This window comes from Equus quagga, unplaced genomic scaffold (assembly GCF_021613505.1).
Source record: "Equus quagga isolate Etosha38 unplaced genomic scaffold, UCLA_HA_Equagga_1.0 146_RagTag, whole genome shotgun sequence".
NCBI lineage: Eukaryota > Metazoa > Chordata > Mammalia > Perissodactyla > Equidae > Equus > Equus quagga.
In genome coordinates, this window is record NW_025796728.1 from 3,392,180 (window position 1) to 3,417,083 (window position 24,904).

The 24,904-nt window shown below is 38.7% G+C and overlaps 1 protein-coding gene across 1 annotated transcript; it reads right to left on the reverse strand.

The window, feature by feature from the left end:
- Positions 1–515: 515 nt before the first annotated feature.
- LOC124232969 (magnesium transporter NIPA3-like) lies at positions 516–22,461 on the reverse strand. The gene is made up of 6 exons (XM_046649945.1): positions 22,330–22,461; positions 13,841–14,107; positions 10,101–10,157; positions 7,033–7,123; positions 4,793–4,953; positions 516–4,263 (listed from the first exon to the last, which is right to left on the reverse strand). Exons 1-6 carry the CDS (start codon positions 22,373–22,375, stop codon positions 3,656–3,658), a joined length of 1,230 nt encoding a protein of 409 aa, XP_046505901.1. The 5' UTR covers positions 22,376–22,461; the 3' UTR covers positions 516–3,655.
- Positions 22,462–24,904: the final 2,443 nt, after the last annotated feature.

Genomic DNA, 24,904 nt, shown 5'->3' on the forward strand with positions numbered 1-24,904 from the left:
TTTTTCTAATGCTTTCTCCTCTCCCTCTTCTTCAATTTGCTGTTTGTAAACGTAAATTTAAGGTAATGCAATGCTACCAAGTATTTTTATAATGCTTTCTTCTGTTCCTCCTTCTTCTTTTAAATTTCTGAACTGAGGGAGATTTCATTATACTGACTTGAGCTCCTATCTTGTTCAATAAAATTATTGAAAGAAATGACAGTTTCTTCCACCTTTCTTTCAGGTGTCAAAGCAGTTATACAGGAGATGGTTTTGCGGATAGCTTTCTTCTGAAAAACAGATTTCAATTTCAAGAAAAATGACAAAGCAAAACCTAAGTGCAGAGTTTTTTTTTAAACTTCAAAACTTTCTCTTTAATCTCAAAACTAAATGGGGATATTTTTTGCCATTACGTATGCTTACCTTTCATAAACTAAAAATTGAACTCCAAGCATAATGAAACCACATTATTTTATTGCAAATGAAAAATATACAGAAACATTAATTTAAAATTTGTAAACTTTCTAAAATGAACAGTATTCACAAACATTTGAAAAACAGAAAATTTCACAACCATAGAGTTTATTCAAAATATTGGAGAACATTTCACATATATTCATATAAATTACTTTTCCACAAAGTTTTCTTGGAATGTGAAGATTACATTTAGTTCAGTTTTACTGGTTTAAGTAAGAAACAGAAAATATTTTTGTTGGAATCATTTTGTATTGATGTTGCGATAGGTATAATGATGGAATTCATTTTCACTTGGATTATTTAAAATGAGCTAATGTGAGACAAATTGAGAAAAGATGAAGAATGTATGAAAACTGGCAATCAATGGTCCTTACCTATCCAGTAATAACTCCATAGGAATTAAACTGTTGATTCAAAGAGAACTAAATTTTGTTAAATGCCTATTATATATGAGGCATAACACATGGTGTTTTCCATGTATTTAATTTAGTACTCTTAAAACATAGGTGTTAATTTAATTTCATGCTGCTAAATCTAAAGGGTTTTATGAACTTTCTGCAATCTGAACTAAAAAATCATTAACCATTGAGCTAAGAATAAAATCATAAGTCAAAAAATAAAATGAAAGTATTACGTTTACAGAATTAGGAAAAGTTTTCAATTTGGCTGTGTGAGCACAACTTTGTAATCCTTAATGACACGTGCAGATATTTACATAATAAATCTTAAGAAGATATCTATGTGACACAAATAAAGTATAAATATTAAAATATATACATATACAAAACTACCAGTTAAGACTAACATAGTTAATCTGAATACAGGGATCCAGCATTTTATACTTCCTTAAATAATATCTTCATATTTGGGAAAAATTAATTCTTAGTTTTAGATTTGCAATAACAGTTTGGTTTTTCAATGCATATGCCCACCAGAGATTTTCAGAGTTTTTCAAATATTTCATTGTTTCTCAATGTGTTTCAACTCATTAAATCTTTCTCAGCCTTTCTCCTGGGCATATGTGTCAACACCAGTTCATTTTTCAATCCAGGGTACACATGGGTTCTTGGATTCCAAGAATGTTCCACCTGGGTGCAATATACCACAGGCAAAGTTTTGTAACAGGTGACATTTGAGAACCGACACTAAAATTCACTAGCGTGCAGAACTATTACCACAGCCTCAGGTTGGATGCCATTAATTTCTTCCCCAAGAAGATGTCCCAGAGAAACCAACAGAGTTCTCAATAGAAAAAAGAAAAACTTTAAAAGAATTTCTACAATTTCCAAACACTACCTTTCCAGAAAATACTTTTCCTACAAACTTGTGTTCATAGCTTATATATCTGATATTCTATTCAAGTGAAATAGCAATCGACAGAGTAAACACATATTTGACCTGAGGTACCAACCTGTGTATCTTCCAGGGATTATCACTTTTCAAAAATTTGGAATGCACTAAATTGCACTTAATACTAACCTACACTGAAGAAATTATAATGCAGTAACCTCAGGCCATCACTGTGAACATCAGGCACAGTTCAATAGAACTGGAAAAATGCTGAGGTCAGCTTGATAGAATTCTGAATAATAGAATTTACAATTATTACTACCCTGGATAGACTTGAGCTAGATTACAAACAAAACTAATAACGTTTGATGTTGAACAGAAAATCCAGTCACCCTGAAGGGTTTTTCTTCCTTTTTTTTAAATGATGCAACTTTCTGGTTAGGATTTCTGTTTTATTTTGAGAGAAGTAAGGTTGGTCTAGAAATCAGATAGCTAATGTCTTTTCATTAAATTAATGAGGAGAAATCTGTCCATAAACATTAAAGACCACCAAAAATATTATTCCTGCCATGTCCTTGGAGACAGAAAAATTTTATGTAAGTTTTAATAAGCAAAATGTATTTTCCTGTAGTGATCCTTGAGGTCTGAATATTCTGTTTTCTAAGAAGTTAACTTCCCTTTCTATTCTCCCAAAACACCTAAAAAAAATGTATGGAAAACATGATCAAGATGAAATTTAACAGAAAAAGATAATCTACCACATATTGTGGTAGGATATATACATTTTTAAAACGGTTGGCAGCTAATTATAATTTCCTTAATAAGAGTGAAAGTGCCAAATTTCAAGAGAACAATTATGACAACCCATTCAGGTTTTTCACAAAGATTTTTCTAGTTGTTTCCAAACAGTCTATGGAAAACTCACCTTTTGGGGATTAAACATTTGAGAAAAATGGAAGTGTACCATATAATCCTAAAATAATGTAGCAATTATTTACAAAAGTCTCTACATCAACAACAACAAAAAATGACCTTTGGTATAGTAGTAAAAGAAAGGAACTAAATGAAGATAAGTAACTCGAAAGCTGAATTTGCTTGGACTTCTCCAGAAACTCAACTTTGTCTTATATTGTCCAGGTCTGAGTTAAAAAAAACCCACAAACATAATCATTTGTGTTTGTTTTTTGTTTTCCTGAAAAGAAAAAAGAGATGTGTTTCATTTATCTAAAATATAAAACATTTTTCTCCCTCCTCCATTCTCCTCTTTTTAATTAGCAATAAAATTCTATGATATGTCAATAAATTACAGTTCATAAGCCCTTCATCGGTACTTCTGTCTTGTACATTCTAGCCCACCACAGAACAGATTTCCAAGGCAGGCCTATTTTTTTCTTTCACGCTCTCCTCTTTAGCTATCTAGCTTAGGAAGAAGGAAGTTGTGGAGGGGGAGGAAGAGCAGCAGTGATCTCGCAGCTCAGTTTTAACGATGTGGAACTATGACTCATCAGAGAGTGGTGACTTCTCAGCACACAGTGAAGTTCACCTGTGAATTACTGTGAGACTAGGAAGAGCAGCCAAAGAAATGGAGAGCCGTCTGGCAGAGCCAAAGACATTGTGACCAGAAGAAAGAGATGATCTGAGACTCATCTAACTCTTTAACTTCTTTCGTGCACAGGGAATATTTCAAGTTTGCAGAAATGAAAAGCATCAGAAGTCTTCTGGAGGAGGATCAAAACCTTGATCTTCAAAGCTGATGGCCAAAAATGAAGGTGTTTTTATTTGGCCTCACATCCAAATTATTAGTTAGAACTTAAAAATGCCAGCTTTCTTAGTAGTTCATCCAAGAATCAGGTATTTTTCTCCTCTCCAAGTGCCTCATAGTGATTAAAGTTCAGGGTTTCTAGATACTTCAATCATCAGTCCTGCTAAACAATGTAATGTCATCATTGTATTCTGGGGCTGAACATTCTCTGTTCTCTAGTAACACATATTTGTCTCCACTGCCATTCAGAGAGAAGACTTCTTTCTTAGTGGATGTCAGCTCACTCCAGGTAATGTCAGTGTTTTTAAAAGCATGTAGAAGGAAGATGCCATTGATAATGGTGAAGAACCCACTCAAGGTCCCAATGACATCTCCAGCTTTCATACCATACCATTCTTGGAATAAGATGGCGGAGCAAGTCACTACCATGGACGTGAAGAACACATAATAAATGGGAGTCACAAGCGATGTATTAAAGGTGTCCAGGGCCTTGTTGAGATAGTTAATCTGTGTTGTCACTGAAAGCACAAGTACAGCCAGCAAAACAAAGACCAGGGGATGCTTGTAAACTGGCTTCCATTCCAATAGTTCCTTAATGGCAATTCCCAGGCCCTTGACAGAGGAAACTGAAAATGCCCCAATCAATGAACAGATTGAAATGTAAACCAATATATTGGTCTGTCCTTTCTTGGGAGCCACGATCAAAATCAGCACCAAAGAGATCACAGTTATGATCACAGCAAAGGAAATAAATCCTGTTAGGAAGAGAAAAGAATTAAGACTTCAGAAAATGCTAATAGGATCATGCCTTTGTGAAATCCTGTCAGTCATGAGTTTAAGAGCACAGGTGTTTTGGAAAGAAAAGAGAGATTAAATTAAAAGACAAGGACAATAACATTTTCCTGCATGGCTCTCAATATGTTACAATGAACTTTCACAAACATATTATTGGAATCTCACAGATACCACTGTGAGGTATAACAGACATTGTCTGACTGACTTTTTATTTTCAGAGGGAGAAACGGGCCAAAGTTTGGATTGCAGTATAAGTCCTTTGCCTCTCATATCCCCATCGCTTCCTTTCCTTTTGTAGAGGGGAAGCACGAACACAAAAATAAGTCGTGTCGCTTTTTCAGAAGACTTGTGATACTCAATCAAACCTCACTATATCTCACAACCCATAACTAGTCTTGTAGGGAGCCTTGAGATATTATTACGAATATCATTTGATGAGGAGAGAAAGTGGAGCAGAATTTGAGTGTTTCTTTCAGTTGAATCACAGACCTGGGTCTCTCAATTTCATTTCCATTTCGTGCAAAGATGTGACTTCCTCTTCTTGCGGAGCGTGGATAACCATCACAGTTGACCCCAATATACTTAATATGCAGCCTATTTTTCCATGAATGTTCAAGCGCTCATTTAAAAAATAGGAAGACAATATTGCACTGTTGGGAGAAGAAAAAAAAAATCACTCTTGTTCGATTACCTTTTGATTCCATAGCAGCTTAGAAGTCACACTGTGGAACATGCCACTCTGTGTCCCCATTAACTGATCTGATTGTGCCATGCGACACTGAAAAACCTGATAATTTTAAAACTCAGAAATGATGGTCAATCAAATTTGCTTTATTGCTTTTATATCTAAACAGTTATCATAGACAATTTACACCCCTGTAATTTTCCCATGGCTTTCCAATAGTTCCTACTCAATTCATTTTTAATTTTTCCATCTTCTCCTCTAAGGCCAAACAAAATGGAAGATCTTTCACATCTTACTGGAATGATACATTCAGAATACGTCTGCTCATGAATGCTTCAAAGAAAGATACATGCCTAAAGAAGAATCACTCTGCTCAGGGCTGATATTTAGCTAGAAGAGTGGGCTCTTGATATCCGTGGATTCCACCAACCGCAGATGATGCGCTATGCTTGCAATCCGCAGTTGCTTGAATCGCGGATGCGGAACCCGTAGATACAGTGGGGCTACTAAGGGGCTTGAACATCCGCAGAGTTTGGTATCCGTGGGTGCCTGGAACCAATTCCTCACCGATATCAAGGATATCGAGGGATATCGAGGGACGACTATACACACAAGTACAATAATATGGGTTGTCAAAAACACTGAAATATTTCCTTACCAGCTGCTGCGGTCCTGATACTTTCGCCATCTAATGCCCCCACTGCTTCAGTTGCCCTGGCTTCAGGAAGATCTAGATTGGCACCACCATGGACACCAAAGTATGACATTCCACTGCCCCACCAGTAGGTCTGCAGCAGCTCCTGCGCACCAACCTCCTTCCCCTGATGCCCTGGCACTCCCATCAGGTCATTATCGGTACCCATTTGACCCCAAGATTGTGGTCACTTACGAGGTGATTTCCTAGAGTCGCCCTCGTGTGGCCACTTGTGAGGACTGCAGCCTCGGTGAAAACGCTAGTAACAGCTATCATTCATTGCTTTACGTGTATGTGTGTGTATTAACTCATTTAATTCCCACAACACTTCTACAAATAAGATGAAAAGAAGGGGGTAGGCCTACTCATAAGATTTCTACTAGCGGTTGATAATGAATGGAGATAAGAGGAAAAGAAAAAGACAACAAACAAAACAGTTGCTTAGCTACAAAATAAAAGACTTCATGGGCTCATTGAACACATTCATTTGCGATCATAAAAAGACCAGCTCAGAAAAATTAGATCCACATTCTATGAACAGGAAAATTATTCCTGTTTCCAGCACTAAAAGAAACTAAGAGGTCTCTAAACGGAAGTACTAGCAGACAATGGAAGACTTTTGGTGAAAGTTGAAATTTAACACAAACACTATGCTTTTTACGATATTATGGACTATATTCCCTATGCTTTATGTCACATCCCCGTGACTTATTCACAGAACTCGGAGTCTGTACCTCTTAATCCCCTTCACCTATTTCACGTAACCCTCTATGCTCCTCCCCTCTGTTTCTATGAGACTGTTTCTGTTTTGTTTTGTTTTTCAGATTCCACATATAAGTGAAACTCAGATGGTTACTAAACTTATTGTGGCGATCATTTCATAATGAATATAAACGTCGAATCACTATGTCGTACACCTGAAACTAACATAATGTTGTATGTCAACTATATTTCAATAAAAAGCCAAAAAAACACCCCAAAACCAACCGAAAAACGCTATGCTTTTTAAAGTCTTCTAATAACTATGGTCATTAACCACTATGACAACAGAAAAGATTAACAGGGCTGTGGCAATTTGTTCAGGTGAGAGAGAGAAAAAATCTCCTAGGCTTGATCGAATCGTCACAAAAATAACATGCAATTACTTTATGTTAGCAGGAAACTGGCTCATTCTCACAAAGGTTTTCTAAACAAGACAATCTATTTAATTCCTATTTCCACTGATAATTATTGTGTAGTCTTCTCAAATTATTTTTGAGATTTTTAATTTTGTTTTGACATATGCTGAACCATATATTTTCTGTGACTTAAGTTCATCATGGAGAAGCCAGGCTCCGATCGCTCACGTACCTTATGAGAACGCTCAGAGCGCCTAGTGGGGTGACCAAGGTGGCAGGTGCAAAAGCATAGGCTGCAAAATTCGCAGCCTCCCCCGCTCCCACTGGAAAGCAAGCAGCAGTATTAATATTAAAAAGATGGACTTGTTTATCAGAAGAGAAAAACAAATGATGCATGCAAGGCAGGAGACTCTTATCCCAAAGACACTGATGGATGCATCGAGAAGGAACGATTCAACTTTTTTTATGGGGGAGGATGATTGGTTTGAAGGGATGCAGATAACCTGTAATTACCTGATGAGACCAACTCAACTAATGCAAACAGTGGTGACACATGAATACCCATTTTCAATGACTTTCAATAGAGATTTTAGCTTCTTCAGGATCAAAAATGTATTTGGTCACTCTGATGAAATGTAGTAGTTGTAATTTTGTATTAAGCAGAGAATCATTCTGTTTGCTCAAGAATACCTACTGTTAGGCAAATTAACAAAAAAACAACTTGTAAGATTAGAAGGCTTTGTAGAGATCTAATGTCTGGGCTGGGGACAGGCAGAAATGCCGAGGCCCATGCGGACAGGCATCGCTGAATTGCAGGTGATCTGCAAGCAGCTAATAGCGTCTTAGTAGCGCAAGGAGATCCTAGCAGCTGCTTTAAAGTCATAACAATGTGCTCCTGCAATCTTTTTCTTATCTGAGGACTCTAGACTTCCATGAGATACTGTGAGACAAATAACTTCTAGAGTGAGGGAAAACCCCTCCAAGAGCTAGGCTCTTGTACTGGGGGCAAATTATTCTCACAGGTCACAACTGAAGCTTGCACACAGAATTTAGTATTTCATGCTGGCAAACTACACCAAGCAAACACTTATTGTAGAAAGAGCTTCTTGAACACCCAAAAGACACCAGCACAATCTTACTTTTTCCCTCTGGCTGTTATATTCTGCTTCCTCCCAACCCCAAATCTAAAGGAGGATTTAGCTTCCAGAAAACATCATAAAACAAATGGAAACTTACAGAATAATTAGGAGGTTGCTCTCTTAAGAAGAGCCATGGCAGTTTCCTTAGAATATTAAGCTTTGCTTGAATACTTCATATTATTTACATTTTTATCTTTATTGACAGCTTTCTAGGAAAATATTGATTTCATGATTATAGTACTATATGTTTGTTACTAGATAAAATCTCTAATGTTGAAGACTTATGCTTTTCTCTCTTCAATACTGGCATAAACTTTGTATATGATGAGAATAACCCTTTAAATATAGCCATATAATATTCTACCTATATTTTCATTCTATTGTGCGAGTAGAGGGTGAGGACATGCAAGTAAGTGAGAGAGAGAAAAGGGGAAAGACTTCTTCAAATATCTCTCTGGAATCTTCCCAGTACAGCGCTTGTCAGCTTTTTTTCACATGAAGTAAAAAACAGATGTGAGAACACCTTAAAAACTGAAAGAGTTACACAAATATAAATTATTTTTATTCATCACCCTTTTAGATTCCACCATTTATTAAAGAAAAGTTTTCCAATTCTTTGTTTTCACAGGATCTCACAAATACTGAAATGGGTTACTTTATATGGGAAAATAAATGGAAATTTTAACGCTTCTGCATGAAACTACAGTTTATGAGGTTGTTTCTTTGGAAGTTTTAGGTTTGGGATTTAACAACGTTCCGAGGAGTTAGGAGGGAGATAGGAATCTGACAAAGTGCCTGAGGGAGCTAACACTGCCTTCTCTGCGGACATCACAGCAGCATTTAGAAAGGGCTTCCAGGCCGCAGTCTCATTCAATCCTCAGGGCAGTCTGGAAGCAAGGGGAGTGCTGCCAACCTTCATCTTTTCTCCTTTTGTTCAGCACCAAGCAGCCAGAGGGGACTTTAATTTACCCATGGTTTGGTCCTGGCCAGGAAAATGGACCCATTCCTTACAATACATGCCGCTAAAATAGTCACAAATTCGAATTTGGAGCTGGGAAAATGTGGGAGGAAAGCATTTTCCTTAATTGTTATGGGGAATAAAATACAAGAGAAGGATAAGTTTGTAACACAATATAATATTTCAAATGTTAACTTTTTTCCTTGCATTCCAAGACAGAATTGGGCACATCAGGGTGGGGGGAAGGAAGAGTAAAAATCAGTTCTAAATACATATGACTTATTTTTTTTTATTAAGGTTATGAAAGTTAACATCCTTGTGAAATTACAGTTGTACATCATTATTAGTCATGTTGTAGGTACACCACTTCACCCCTAGTGCCCTCCCCCCACCCCCTTTCCCCTGGCAACCACTGATCAGTTCTCTTTGTCCATATGTTAACTACCACCTATGAGTGGAGTCATACAGAGTTCGTCTTTCTCTGTCTGGCTTATTTCACTCAACATAATACTCTCAAGGTCTATCCATGTTGTTGTGAATGGGACAACTTTGTCCTTTTTTATGGCTGAGTAGTATTCCATTGTATATATATACCACAACTTCTTTATCCAGTCATCAGTTGCTGGGCATTTGGGTTGGTTCCATGACTTGGCTATTCTGAATAATGCTGCAATGAAGATAGGGGTGCATGGAGCCTCTGAAATTGCAGATTTCAGGTTCTTAGGATAGATACCCAGTAGTGGGATGGCTGGGTCATAAGGTATTTCTATTCTTAACTTTTTGAGGAATCTCCATACTGTTTTCCACAGTGGCTGCACCAGTTTGCATTCCCACCAACAGTGTATGAGGGTTCCCTTTTCTCCACAGCCTCTCCAACATTTGTCACTCTTGGTTTTGGATATTTTTGCCATTCTAACAGGTGTAAGGTGATATCTTAGTGTAGTTTTGATTTGCATTTCCCTGATGATTAGTGATGACGAGCACCTTTTCATGTGTCTATTGGCCATCCGTATATCTTCTTTGGAGAAATGTCTGTTACACATGACTTATTTTATATATAAGACAATATATTATAACTGCACAAAAATTTCTGGACTTAAACGCCGTCCTTACCAGGAAGGTAAATTAATCAATTTTGAACAATTCCACATAATTTATTTATCATTTTACAAGCAAACACTATTCTCAGCATTAAGGACTTACTTGAGAGTAATCCTGCCCACCAGAGCCATTCTTTGAGGTAAGAATGCCCACCTCGTCCTAGGAAAACAATAAAAATAAAAATTAAGTTTTAAAGTGGAGGAAGAAGCTTCGAAGAATTGACTTCTAGGAAGGGTAACTGGAACACGGTTGGAAAAGGCAAGACTTAAGGCCAAGTTAGTATATCTATTCTTTTAGCTTAAATTATTTACTTGGTCATTTCCAAAGATCTTCTAACACTTCCTATTACGTCATCTTTGATTTCTACAGAAAGTAACATTTTCCATTTGCAGGAAAATTTTATTTCATTATCATGTTTACTATATTTATGCCATTCGAAAATGTGGATAGAGTCTCATAGGCCTTAAACACTTTTTTTTCAGTCACAGTTAAAATTCAAGACAGCAAACTGTAAATCATAAGTTACATTGGTACCTAATGAGGACCTTAAAGAGAAGATGATGACTGACATAAGAGCTTTAGAGGTTTTGGATAGTCAAACAGAGGATAATGAGCACTTGCCAGCTGGACTCTGCTCATTGCCTACTGTGGCATCATGAAACTCAATTTGTGCCTCGTCTACTGAAATGGACAAAAAGCTTTCCTAAGCTATTCAAAGACTTATCCTCCCACTACTGTACTCTGTGACCTTAGGTCATTGTTATGTTTGCTATAGAAAACCGAATTGTCTCATCGATTTTAACACACTTAACCCTGTGGATTTGGCCTATCTGATTTTGTTACAGTTAAATTAAACAGGATACATTAGCTGTGAAGATTATCTTGCAAGGTAGTTAACTATGTTTATTTAGGATTTTCCCCTTACAAAACTTGCAAATGACTAAATTGGAATCATATTACAATATGATTTTATAATCCTTTTAAAAACTTAATATCACAAATATTTTCTCATGTCCTTAATTAATGGTTGAATATTCCCAAATCTGGTATATAATTCTTTACTTGACCTGTATGCCATTATATATATATATATATTCAATCATATGTGAATATATGTATATATATATACTCTTTCTAGTTTTGTTCTCATTATATAAGACCCTTAAATAAATATCCTGGTATATAAATCTAGGTGGTATCCTTGTTCACTTCTTAAGAAAAATTCCCAAAAGTGGAATTATTAGGTTTTAAGACATTAACATTTTTAAGATTTCTCAAATTCTCTCAGGGAAGTTTGTACCCATTTATACTGCCTCCAGCTATGTTTGGGAGGGCTATTTATTTCCCAAAGTCCCTTACCAACATACGGCATTATCTTAAAAAAAAAAACCCACAAAATCTTGTTAAAATGGTAGGCAAGAACCTAGGAGCTCATTGTTACACAGTTGATATCTCGTTGGGTACTAGTGAAATAACACTTACTTATTTATGTTTATTGGCCACTTGCATTTCTTATTTTGTGAGTTTCTTATTTATGTGCTTTGCCTATTTTTTGTCAAAGTACTGGCAAATAGAAATGGCAAGCAATAGAACACATTGGAGTATATGAGGAAGCCATTTGGCGTAAACCTAATTCAGCCTGACTTTGTTTTTTCCAAAAGGGCCTGACATGGCCATAGACCATGCATTGTATATCTGCTTTAAACATTTACTATGGCAAGAACAAATGGCCTTAAGATAAAGGTGCAACTTCCCCCCACATTGGCATTTCCTTAAGGATAAGCATCTTTCCTTAGGCTAGGAACTGATTGCTGTGCTCACCTGTGACCACCCAGCTGGAGATAGCAGACCTGCCACCCTGCTGTGTCCACTGAGACAGCAGACCTACCTGCTGTGTCCATCAATCGCTGTGCCGACAGGGCAGTCTCGAGACTATTGTAAAAGGGACATTTCAATCATATGTGAAACATCCTCTTTGGGGGTATATAACCACTCTGTGCACACCACTTCTTTGGTGCCCTTTCTTCCTTCGGGAAGAAAGCCCCGGGCCATGGTCCTCACATTTTAGCTCAGAATAAACTCACGCAAATTTTCATTTATAGATTGGTTATGGATTATTTTCGTTGACAGTACTAATCTTTTTCTTAATGACTATAGTCACTCTTTATATATTGTGGATCTTAACTACCCTTTTTCATATATTTTGAAAATTTCTTCCTGTATGTCATTTCCTTTTTAGTTTTAGTTAAGTGTTTCCATATATGAATTTTTTTTTGTCAATCCAGATAATCTCTTCCTTTATATAGAATAGATTCTTCCTTTATCTTTATGCTTAAAAAAGCCTTCTTTTAGGTTTTTAAAAAATTATTTCATTTTAAATTCAACTCTGAACTATGTGGAATTTATTTTGCTGAATGGCATAAATTAGAATTCTTAGATTTTTCTCTTCTAATTTTTTCCAATTTTCGCCATACCTTTGATTGAATAACCTATCCCTTCTCCAGTAGAATGAAACGCCACTTTCAAAAATCATATATTAAATTGTTATATGTACTTAGGTCCTCTTATAAGTTTTCAATTATTTTTTACTATTTTGTCTATTTTTTAATGCCAGTACCAAACTGTTTTAATTAATATAGCATTATAGTATGTTTTATTTTCTGATAGTGCAAATCTCCCCTCAATAGTGCTCTTTTAGAAACTTGTTTGCACAATTCATAGTTGTTTATTTTTCCAAATGAACTTTAGAATATTATTTAGCTCTTTTATGGTATTATTCTTGATAAGAATGATGGAAAAGTCAGAGTTAATGAAGGATAGTCAAGCAGAGCTACCCAGCATGGGAAGTGTGACTTAAAATAATAAAATAAAATTTAAAATTAAATAATAATATTATTTAATATAATGTTAATATATATTATTATATATAATATAATATATATAATATAATTAATAATAAAAATATTAAAATTAAATAATAATATTAAAAAATAATAAATAAAATTTAAAAATTTGTGTGACTTAAAATAAATAGAAACCCAATTCTACTGCTGTCCGTTTATTGATTTAACAAACATTTACTGGGTGTCAAGCACTATGGTAGGAAGATTCTTGCTCCTGTGACCCTACTATCAATAAACAAGCAAACCTGTTGACAACAAGTCAATAAACAATAAATGTACCATGACGACTTATTCTCAGCACAATGAAGGAAAGCATTAGTGCCATGAGTAACGGGGGGGTGGTGAGGGGGACCTCTCCTGAGAGGAGGGTCAAGGAAGGCCTTTCTAGGGTGGTGATGTGTAAGCTGAAGTCTGAAGGATGAATCAGCCAAATGAAGGGGAGGAGACGAGAGCTCCAGGCAAAGGGAAAAGACCTGGAGGTGGCAAAGAACTTGGTATACTGGAGGAACCAGAGAAAAGTCGGTGACTGGGAGGGTAGCAGAAGAGGAAGCTGGAGAGGTAGCCGGGCTATTTCATGCAGGAGGTCTGAGGCTGTGGAAAGATGCTTGGATTTTATTCTGAGTGCAAAGAAATGTCACTGACATGTTTTAAGAAAGGGAGCAGCACGAACTGACTTTGAATACTGCAGCTCCAGTCTAAGCTATGAAAGAGGAACCCACACCACACAGAAACCTCTTGAAGCAAGAATTTTGGTCTCGCTCTAAAGGAGATATAACTGGCTCAATCCTGGAAACTGCTGATAAGAGAATTGCTAAGAAGGAAGACAGAGGCTAAGATATACAGAGACAGCAAAATATTATTACTATAGCATTATGGTCTTACAATGGCATTAATTCTGCAGTTAGAAACTTAAATTCGTTAGTTGCATCCGTTTCTTACCAGCTCTAGTAACACCCTTGTTGGCCAGTTGCAAGAGGCCCTTCTTTTTCAATACGAAGCTGGAGCCAATAAAAACACTGGAACTCACTGCCAGTACCAGGCCCACATAAAGATTGCATTTGTTTTCTACATTTGCAGAAATGCTCAAGTTGGTTATGCTGGAATTCAGGTCCCTGTAGAGGACAGGAGAAGCCAACGGCTGTGACACATTTGTGATCTCACACCAAGCCTGGGAGGAGTTAGGACAGACCAGAGACAGCACGTAGCCTGGAAAAAGGAAAGAAACAAATGTCAGCAAAGGAAAGGGAGGTGCATTAATGTTTATTTACTCCCTCTCTGCAGGAAATAGAAAGTTGCGTAGATGGTACTGAAACACTGTTTTTGCTGAATGAAAGGGAAGTCCCTGGTGGGTGGTCCACAGGCCTGTGGACACGTTGAGTTTGGCTCATACAGGTTCTCAAAAATGTTTAAAAAATTGTTTAGTTGTCATCATTTAAAAGGAGAGGTTTCGCGTGAAAGTCTGGATTCCTCTTATAAATTGGAGAATCTGGCAATACTTGGTTCTTTGTTCTAGCAAAAGAGCATCCTGCTGGAGCAGCGTGTAGCTTTTTAGAACTGGCTTGGGCTCAGCAATTCATCACAGCCCCCCCACATCCACTTCACTCCTTCACATCATCAGCCTGTCTCCTGGAAAGCAGTGTTTGTGACACAGGGAAAGGGCGCAACAAACCCACTGGTCTAGAAATCACCATGCTGGAGGAATTGAGCTAACCCATTTGGTGGAGTATGAATCGTGCATTTCAGAAAACATATTTTTAAGTGGGCTTAGTTTTCTGTACTATCTGTCCCTGAAGAGCGTGATTTTTCAGGTCTATTAATTCACTTTCTCCTAAATAAAATGGAATCTAGGAGAAAAGTGAATTAAACATCAGTAGGCTTTTTTAAAAATAGGACTCAAAAGAGTATGTAAATACACTGAACCAGACCCATTATTATAAGTACTTGGGAATTTTGAGGTAAAATTAAAACACAAAAAAGAAAATATTTTACACTATATAAGAAACTTTGTACAATCTGTTCTCCACTTGAAAAGCTGTCGACAATGTGACATTGTGGCTAGATTTTCTGATTGCATTTTCAACTTTTTTTTTCCTTTTAAAAGGCATATTTTCCCATTATGAATTATGCTAAACAAAAAAGGGCAAAGAAAAATTAATCAAGTACAATTTTAGAATTTGAGGACAAAAATCAGTTTTGCATCTCAAAAATCTTAAGAAGAAATAACAAAATAAAGACAAAACAAAACAACAAAAGACCAAATAATGTCTTAGAAACAAAACATTGGATCTATGCTTCCCTGGCAAAACCTTACGAGGTCATCTGAATTTTATCACATACAGACTTAAGAAACAACCATAAGGTTCAGTTCTAGAAAAAGGTAAAATAATTGAATTCAAGCTTTTCATGATCATAATTTCATTTATCTCTGTAACTTGAAAATGAACCAACTTCGATTCAGAGATACAGGATAAAAGTTTTCTAAGACAAAACTTCTAAATATTCCAAGGAGAATTGTATTACTTTAGGGATATTCTATAAGGTCAAGGAATTTTCAGGCAGGTTGTTTTAACAAGAATTGCTACAAAATTTCAAACAAGTTCACCCTTAGCAACCTTGTTCTGGGCACTGTTCACCTCATCTAAACCCCAAGAGTGGAAAGCAATTTCTGATAGTAAGAATTTCAGCTGCATTAATTCCTGAGAAAACATCCCACTTGACTTTCCAGTGAATTCCATGGCTGCATTAGTGTCCCTTACTACGTAGTTAACATAACCATTTCAAAACTTTATCTCTGAAAATAGTGTGGGTGGATCTCATTCCAGTGAAACAATATTCTTTCTCAGCTGTTGACATAGCAAAATGTTTCCGACATTTTATGGGCCATAGGGGCAAAGGGTGATAAGGGAGAGAGAGGAAGTAATCTTTCTTGCATTTTGTAAGTTTCCATTGTAAGCAGCGGACATTAATGCTGCAAGTTTTATGGAAGGAAAAATAATAAAAATCTTGTCGGGCCACCGACCTTAGAACTTTAATTGTTATATGGTTTGGAAGCATATTAAGAAGAGAGACTATGGCAGATGTGATTGAAGGAGGGGGTGAGGGAGTAAGAAAGTGAATGGTGGGTTGGTGGGTTTGGAGCGGGGAAGAGCAGGAGGGGAGGGGTGGGTGAGGCAGGGACTCTGCAGTGTTTCAGAGGAATCAGAGGGACCTCAAAATCAGAGCTGGCTTCCTAAGATCTGAGCAAGCAAAATAATTATTCAGGGAGTTTAACCTAGAATTTATTCAACAAAGAAAGAGAAAACCTATTACATTCATTATTTTTCATTTTAATAGACACTGTGAATAGCCCTCTAAAGCAATTTTACCAATTTATACTCCTGCCAGTAGGAATCATGTATTACTTCTTTGATGTTGTTATTATTTACTTTTCCACATATTGAGTAATTAATATTTAGGAAACATGTGTCGATTAGAAAGAAAAATAATTCAATATACACCAATATATAAACCATCCAGTTTAAGAAATAAAACATTGCCCCTCAGAGGTAATGACTGTCCTGATTTTCTGCTTGACATTCTTTTGCTTTTAAAAAAATTATTTCCCCTATATGATTATTTCTTCAAATAATAAATTGTTTAGTTTTGCCTCTTTTTGCACATATAAAAATGGAAGCATACGGTATGTATTCTTTGGTGACTTGCTTGTTTTTGATATTTATCAATGTAGATGCATGTGGCTATACTTCAGAGTTTGTTTTTCCCGCCACTAGTTTATAGAATTCCACTGTATGACTATCTCACCATCAATTTTTCTATTTTATAGTTGGTGGACATTTGGGTAATTTACAGTGTTTTTGCTCTTACAAACGGTACTGCCAATGTCCTCAATTACGCTGAACCATGTGTAATTGATGATATTTGACAATTTCTGAACCTACAAATATAGCAGTTTCACATGGTTCAACTTAATACGTATCTTCTATGTACAGGTGTGAAAGTTTACTTACATATACAACTTAAAAATTTTAAAACAAAGTTCAAATTTCTATTTGGTTATATGCCTTTCCCCATCTTAAGCTCCATTACTAACTATCTATAATCATGGGCAAGTTGAATAATCACTCTTGGCTTCAGTTTCCTCATTTCTAAAATGAAGGAGTTTGACTTGATGATTCTGAAGATGCCTTCTATAATTCTGTGGCTCGATCATAAGCTATCTTTGTTCCCAGAGTAACTTAGTTACAATCCTGGCAGCTCACAAATGTTGCTGATGGACTAGCTCTAAACTCACAGGTACTTGTAGTTGGAAGACATTTGAAAGCACCTGTGGCCAAGATATTAAGTGACTTGCCGAAGTCGTGTAATTTCCAAAGCCAGCGCCACATAATCCAATTCCAAGGCCAGTATTTTTTGTATTTAAGAAAAGTAAAAACATAGAGTACAAACAAAGCCAGTTGAAAATTATTATTAATGTTTACACCAAGATGAAATGCTTTGAATAATTTTTTCAAGTACACTTTGCCTATAGAAAATAGTGATTTAAATTGTTCAGTTTATTACATGGAGTAGGATATCTGATTTCTAAGAAGTCAGTGATTGTATAAAACTATATTTTTAATCACGGCAAGATATTTCCAGTTTGTGGAAATAATTGTCTCACGATCTGCTCTGTATTAGTCTGGATTATTATTCAGCAAATATTCATTCCCTTACCTCTCACAATGTGGACAGAATATTCATCCCCTGATATTGGGCTGGAAGTAAGTTGGTGGCCAGTGGGGCTCCAAATGTACTAACAGGTCTGGGTTTACTCTCTTGCATCTCTGTATTTGTCAGGAATATAGCTTCCCTGAGGAGCTGCTGCCCCTTCAGCCTGGGCCCCAGAATGAAAACTCATGGAGCAGATATGAGCTCATCCCACATAAAGAATCTAAATCCAGGTGAACCTAGTCTAGGGCAGTCAACCATTAGCTGACCTACAGACACATAAGCAAGAATATGTGAGTGTTGTTTTTAGCCATTGGGTTTTGGATTGTGTGATATGTGGCAACAGAGGACTGATACACCTGCCCATTCATAGCAGCAAAGGAAAGAACAAATGAAATCTCTTTCTGTTCCCTACAATTTAATCTCCAAATATCAGACAGTGTCAATCAGAATATGCCACTCCCCTGCTTAATTTCCGCCCCCCCCCACTCACTGCAATTATAACAAAATTTAAACTCCTAATCCTGGACTTTTTTAAAGCTTTACATGATATGAAGCTTGCACACCTCTGACATTATATTGCATTTCTCTCTCTCCCTGTCACTCATTCTCTGAAACAACACTAGTCATTGACAAATAAAAATGGCAAGCAATAGGATATATTGGAGTATATGAGGAAGCCATTTGGTATAAACCTAATTCGGCCTGACTTTGTTTTTCCAAGAGGGCCTGACTGTGGCCATTGAGCATGCATTGTATATCTGCTTAGATACTTTGAGATAAAGGTGCAACTTCCCTCCCCCTCCCAACATTGGCATCTCCTTAAAGATTAAGCATCTTTCTTTAGGCTGGGAACTGATTGCAGCGCTCATCTGTGACCACCCAGCTCAAGGCAAGAGACCTGCCACCCTGCCGTGTTCACTGAGACAGCAGACCTATCTGCTGTTTCCATCAATCGCTGTGCTGATGGAGCAGCCTCGTGACTATTGTAAAAGGGACATTTCAATCATATGTGAAACATACTCTTTGAGGGTATATAACCACCCTGTATACCCCCACTTCTTTGGAGTGCTCTGTTCCTTTGTGGAAAGACTCTCCCAGGTTATAATCCTCAGATTTAAGCTCAGAATAAACTCATCCAAATTTTCATTTATAGATTGGATATGGATTATTTTCATCGACATCATCTTTTCACTCATTGAGTCAACAAATACTTTTTGAGTATCTGTTAACTGTCAGGCATTTTCTAGAAGCTGGGGATACAATGGTGAATAAAAGAAAATTCCTGCTCTCTAGTATTCATTATAATGGGGGAAATCAAATAAACCAGTGAATTAACAACTACATAAAATGTGGAGTGCCACGGAAAGCAGTAAAAGCAGCATAAAGGAATCCTTTTTTAAAAACAGCATTAAATGGAAAAACCCCTCTGCTAAGTGTAAATAGAAAAACCCTGAGGTGAGAATTTGCTTGAGGGGTGGAAGGAACTGTGACCAGCCAGGCTGACTGGTGTGAGGGAAGAGAGAAGAGAGATGGTATGAGATGCAGGGGGTTGGGCGATGGGGGTGGGGGTGAGGGGTGAGGGGATGGGAGTAGGGGTGGGGGAGAGGTGGTAGGAGATGTGGGGGTGGGGGGTGGTGGTGTTGAAGAGCAGTAGGGGGCAAGATCAGGTGAAACGAGCCTTTAGATAAGGCTCCTTTCCATTTTCTCTCTCCTTCCAAAATTCCAATGGCTCCCCTTCTCATTCAGAAAAAATCCAAAATGCCCACTGCAGTCTACAAGGGCCTACAGAAGCCTGCCTCAGGCTCTCTCTCTAACCTTGCTCCTTACTATTGTCTGTTTGTTTGTTTGTTTCTGTTCCTTTGATAGGCTAGGTTCCTTCTCACCTCAAACCTTAAGTAGCCCTTACTCAGCCTGAGTAGTGGCCGCCATAGCTAGCTCCTTCCAGTCACTAAACTCTCACTTAAAATGTCACCTCTTTAGAAAGATCTTATCTGCCTTCCCAATCTAAAGGAACTTCTCAGTCACTTTTCTTCATATCCCCCTATTGAATACTGCCAATCAAACAAACTTCCTGTTACAGATTAATTACGGCTTTATAACAGCACTGTATATCCATATAGCTATTTCATTTATTCTATCAAAAAAATAGTTGTTGAACACCTGCCATGTAAGGCCCCAGGTTAGGTACTCATTTGTTCAACACTTAGCAAATTCTTATTGAGCACTCCCTGGGTGCCAGGCCCTAGTCTAAGAACTGGCGGGATAGTGATCGACAAGACAGACGAACAGTTCTCTGTTGTCACGGAGCCGACAGTTCTAGTGAGGGAATTAACAGGACTTAGGGGAGCAGGATAGGAATGAGAAATAACTTAGCACAAATTTGGAGCAGAAAAAGAATGAGAAATAATTTTAAACAAAGTTGGAATTCAAGTCATAGGAGACACATCTACACTTACACTCCAATAGAGTTGGGTAAAAAGCCCATTATTTCAATTAACCAAAATAAAATTGAAGAGATACTGTCAATTTCTTAAAAAGTTAAAAACCTGTATTTCTAAGCAAGATCTTCCTACTCTCAGTGTGTTTAGAAGCAGAGTACTCTAGGAGGACTGGAAACCATCAGATCTCCTACACAAACTGCGTGTTTCCACACTTCACACTCTCTATATTACGAAAGTCCCTAAATCCTCAAAAAAAACCAAAAAATCCTCTTGAAGTTAAGAAAAGTGAAAGAATGAGGATGTAGGAAAGGGTCCCAGCTTGTATGTCACTTTCTCCATGGGGCCTTTCCTGAGTACACAATCTGAACACCCCAGTTCTCTCAATACATTATCCATGCACTCACCACTTTTGTAATTTCTTTTTTATTCGTTTCTTGCATACTATCTGCCGTCTAGACAGTAAGCTGCTTGGGAGTAGGTACCTGGTTGTAGAGTCTAGAACAAGACTGTCTTTCAAATCCCTCTATACCAGCACTAGGCCAACGCCTGGCACATGGGACTCTTGCTATTCAAATGAATGAATAAATGAAAAATTGAGCCTTTACTCCATGTCAGGCTCTGAACTGTGTGTGTTTCATATGCAATCCCTCTATATTCCTCACAACTGTCAACTGTAGAAATTATTCCCAACTTATAGTGGAAGAAAGACTCAAGGAGGCTAAATCATAGCTGAGAGACGGGCAAATGCCATGAAACCTGCTGCCAAAAACTAAGCTCTTTCCATCACTACTCATAATAGCAGATTCTGATTTCTCTTGTCTTCCCCACCAGCCTCCCACATGATTAATTATCACAGTTAGTCACACGTATTAAGCAGAGAGCTTGAATAGTTCTTTTCGGAACTAAATGTATGAGCAAAGCAGGGAAAACATCCGGAAGTTCAAACAATTGGTGTAATTCACACACCCTCCTTACTTAAATATCCTCAGGTAAATAAGGGTGGATGGGTCAGTAAAAGACTGACTTAATGGTTTTGGAATTACTGAGACAAAGTAGACTATCTAGGAAATAATTCTAGATCCAGCTGCCTTAGTAACCACTTCCAAAACCTCGGCTTTTGAATAGTTTGTGAATTATACAAGGGTTTTCTCTTTCTTTGTGTGTCCTCTTCCCCCTGTGCCCCGCATTGTTTTGACTAGTTCATTGCATTTTTTTTTTTTTTTTTTTTGACTCTCCACATCAGGTTGTAAGCTGGAAGAGCCAGGAGGATAGAAAACCCGGGAAGTTGCCAGCAACTTTGGGAAAGCATAGTTCTTGCCACGCCCCTCGTTGCCCCCTCCCTCTTTACGTCATTACCAGATAAATTAGAAATCGACTTTCCCCGTGACATCGTGAAAACCATCATTTCAGTTGATACACACCCTTCCTGTCCGCATACCCCCCTGCCCCTGTCCCCCGGTCCCTATTTTATCCAGGCTCACCCCTGCCTTCTGCATTGAGAATGTAGAAACCCTGCCAGCGTTGTAACTTCGCGGCAGAGGGCAAGGGGCAGCGCCCAGTGATTTTACATCTTGTGGGTGGGGGCTGAAAACAGTCCAGCAAGTAGTGAGAAACTCACAAATGACTACGCCCAGTTCCCGGCTCCTCTTCCGTGAGGCTCGCACTTTAAGCAGCCAAGAAGTGACTGCACAGTGAGAGTCATCCGCGAGGCTAATGGGGTAAGAGATATTTTCATCTCGAAGAAAGACGAGAGATGTGGGCGGCCCAGGCGGGTCCAGCGCCCTCCCCCGAAGACCAGGGCGCCTGACATTCCACGGAATCTGACCCTCGCGGAGCCAGAGCAGGGAGTACACAGGAGTCCTGCCTGGTCTCCGGACACTCTCTCTGCTCACTGGGTGATGTCGACCGCGGACTCTGGGTATGAGTCTTGAGTCAGAGGAAACGTCTTTCTCAGACGAGACTTGGGAGTCTTACCACACCACCCTGAACTTCCCCGTCACGATACTCAGCACCCTGTAATTTACATGGGTCTGCCTTCCGCACCGGAGTAGGAGCCACATGGTATGTCTTGTTGGACTCAGGCTTTCCCACCGAGCCTGGCATACTGTAGGCACCAATAAATACTTGTTGATCGGCTGGCTGGCCGACAGAATAAATGCATGAATGAATGCACTAAGAGTGGGTGTATCCCTTACTCTTCTCCACAGGACCCGGGACCGTCCACCCGGTCTCATCGCTACCCAGACGCCAGGGCCCCGGCTCGGGGCCGACACTCACCTTCTCGGCAGGGTTCTCCCGGCGGCAGCCTCAGCTGTTCCCCCATGGCCCCCGGACGGGGCTTCCCGGGCGCAAGCGCTCGCTCCTTACCCGCCTGGGCTTCTCCTCCCGGTGGATACGCTTTGGGGTGGAGCTGAGGAGTCTCGGACAGGTGCGTGCTCAGACCCCGCCCCCGGACATCATCAGCCAATGGGGATGGCTGGGTGGGGCCTCCGCGCGAGCCAAGCCCCCGAGGGCGGAGATTGGGCGCTAATTCTGAGCGCACAGCGGGCTGCTGGAGCCGCGCAGCGGAGAAGGTAGGCACAGCCCAGAGGAAAGACGTGTCTCGGAGCCCGGAGGCCGCCCAGGCAGCTGTCCGAGAATTCAGTGGAGTAAAGGCTGTGCTGAGGCCCTATAATGGCTCCTCTGGAGTCGACGTGTCTCCTGTCCTGAGTTCTGAGGGCCCTGCTTCGGGCGTTAGCGGCTTTGCACGGAAGTTGCTGGCCAGTGGGATTCTGCTCTGATTACCCTGCTAAAGTTCATTCTGGGGGCTTTCTAACAGACTTTGCCCTTCTATGCTATTATTAGCTTCTCCCGTGGTTCCCCGACTTCAAACTCCCGCCCCCTTTTTCTAAGGCATATAGTTATTTGCAATAAACCCTAAAGGAAAGGCAATGTTCAAACTGGAAAGACTTATTCCTACAAAATAATAGTAGCTAACAATTATGATATTTTTATTTTACCATGCATATGTAGGCACTTTGTATGTATTAGCTCACTATATCTCACAACATAGTGTATTAACCCTTAGTTACAAATGAAGGATCAGAGGCAAAGAGCGAGGTTAAGTAACTCAACCAACTAGTCGGTAGCAGGCTTGGCAGCAGGTTATTATGCAACACAAAATGGATACAATTCCTGCTAAAACCCTCACAGAATGGGATGCCTTTGTGCTCTGGGATTTCGGCACTGAAGAAAATACTCTTGTCTGCTCCCCTTACCTTTGCTACAGTAGTCACAAACAGTGCTATTAACTTTATTACCTAAGAATTTCGTAGCAGAGACCTCAATCTTGCTTTGCTTGTTCTTAGGCTGATAAGAGAAGAGTTAAGAATAATCAGTTAACAATACAAGGCACACACTTTCACATGTGGTTGGCTTGGTGGAGAAGGAGTAGCGTGGGGAGGAGAATAGGTGAAACTTGGAAGGGAGAGAGATTTATGCCAAATTTGGATAACAAGACTTCAAACTTAGATTTCTATTTAAACGTTTTGTTTGGACATCAGACTTGAAAATTTTGCCTTTATTAAAGATTGGTGATGATGGCAAATGTGATCTAAAATATTGTTCATTTATGACTTACTTATTTGACACTTAGATAACATTTATGTGGGCAAACACTATGTAAATATTTGCTTTTTAATTCATCATAATAGATACTATTATTAATCCCCACTTTACAAATGAGGAAGGGGAGGCATGTAGAGATTAAGTAACTTGCCTGTGGACACATAGCTAGTAAGTGGTGAAGCTGGGATGCTAACTAAGGAAGTCTGGCTTCAGAGTCTGTGTTCTTAACCCGTTTGCTAACTGGATATTTAAAAAAAAAAACTCTAAAAATGTAACTTTGAGATGATTTTTTTAATAAAAATCAAATTCCAGTTTCTTAGTAAAGGTCTATTTTAGGTAGGAGGCGCTTTGTTATAATTCTTGTTTTTCAGTTCTGAAAATAAAAACACTCAGAAAAAGTATTTAAACTTAGGATCACTGTTCTCCCAGTTTAAATGTTGCCCAGCAGAACATCGTAGTAATGAAGGCGTTACTAGGCAGTCCTTCACTGACTATTTCTAGATGACTTTGGATGTTATGTAGTTAGAGTACCATAGACTGTCATGAGTGACATTAATTTTGGAGACTTTTATTCACCAAAAAAAACATGGTGTTTATTTAACCAAAAGAGGAGCATTCAAAAATCTCTAACTAGCCCACTCCATGACTCTGGGAAAATTCCTTCTCTAACTCAAACCTTAGCATGTGAGATCCTCTAAAATGTCAGCTACTGTCTTATTGGTCTTTGTGTGAGGCCACCTAGACCCAGCAGTGATGGTCTTAATAGGAACAATCAACAGAGCCTTAAGGCCTCAAGACACAAGGCCACTTGTTCTTTGAGCAGCACGGGGTCTGAGAGGGACCCCATTGTGAAGCTTTAACCTCTCCTTTGCTAGATCGTGAAGAAGATCGCGGAGAGGTTCCTGGAGCAGGGGATGGGTGACTAAGTGGGAGGGATGGTAGTTGGGGAGGGGACTTGAGACTATTTGCAGGAATGTTCCAGTCCTGCTTAGCACTGTGCCAAGTCTGCTGTTGAGAATTCGTGACTCCTTATTTTTTTCTCAATCATTCTAGCTAGGAGGCTATCAATTTTATTAGTCTTTCCAAGAACCAACTTTTTTTTTTTTTTTTTGCTTTTTCTCCTCAAATACCCCCAGTACATAATTGTGTATTCTAGCTATGAGTACCTCTGGTTGTGCTGTGTGGGACACCGCTTCAGCATGGCTTGATGAGCGGTGCCATGTCCGCCCCCAGGATCCCAACTGGC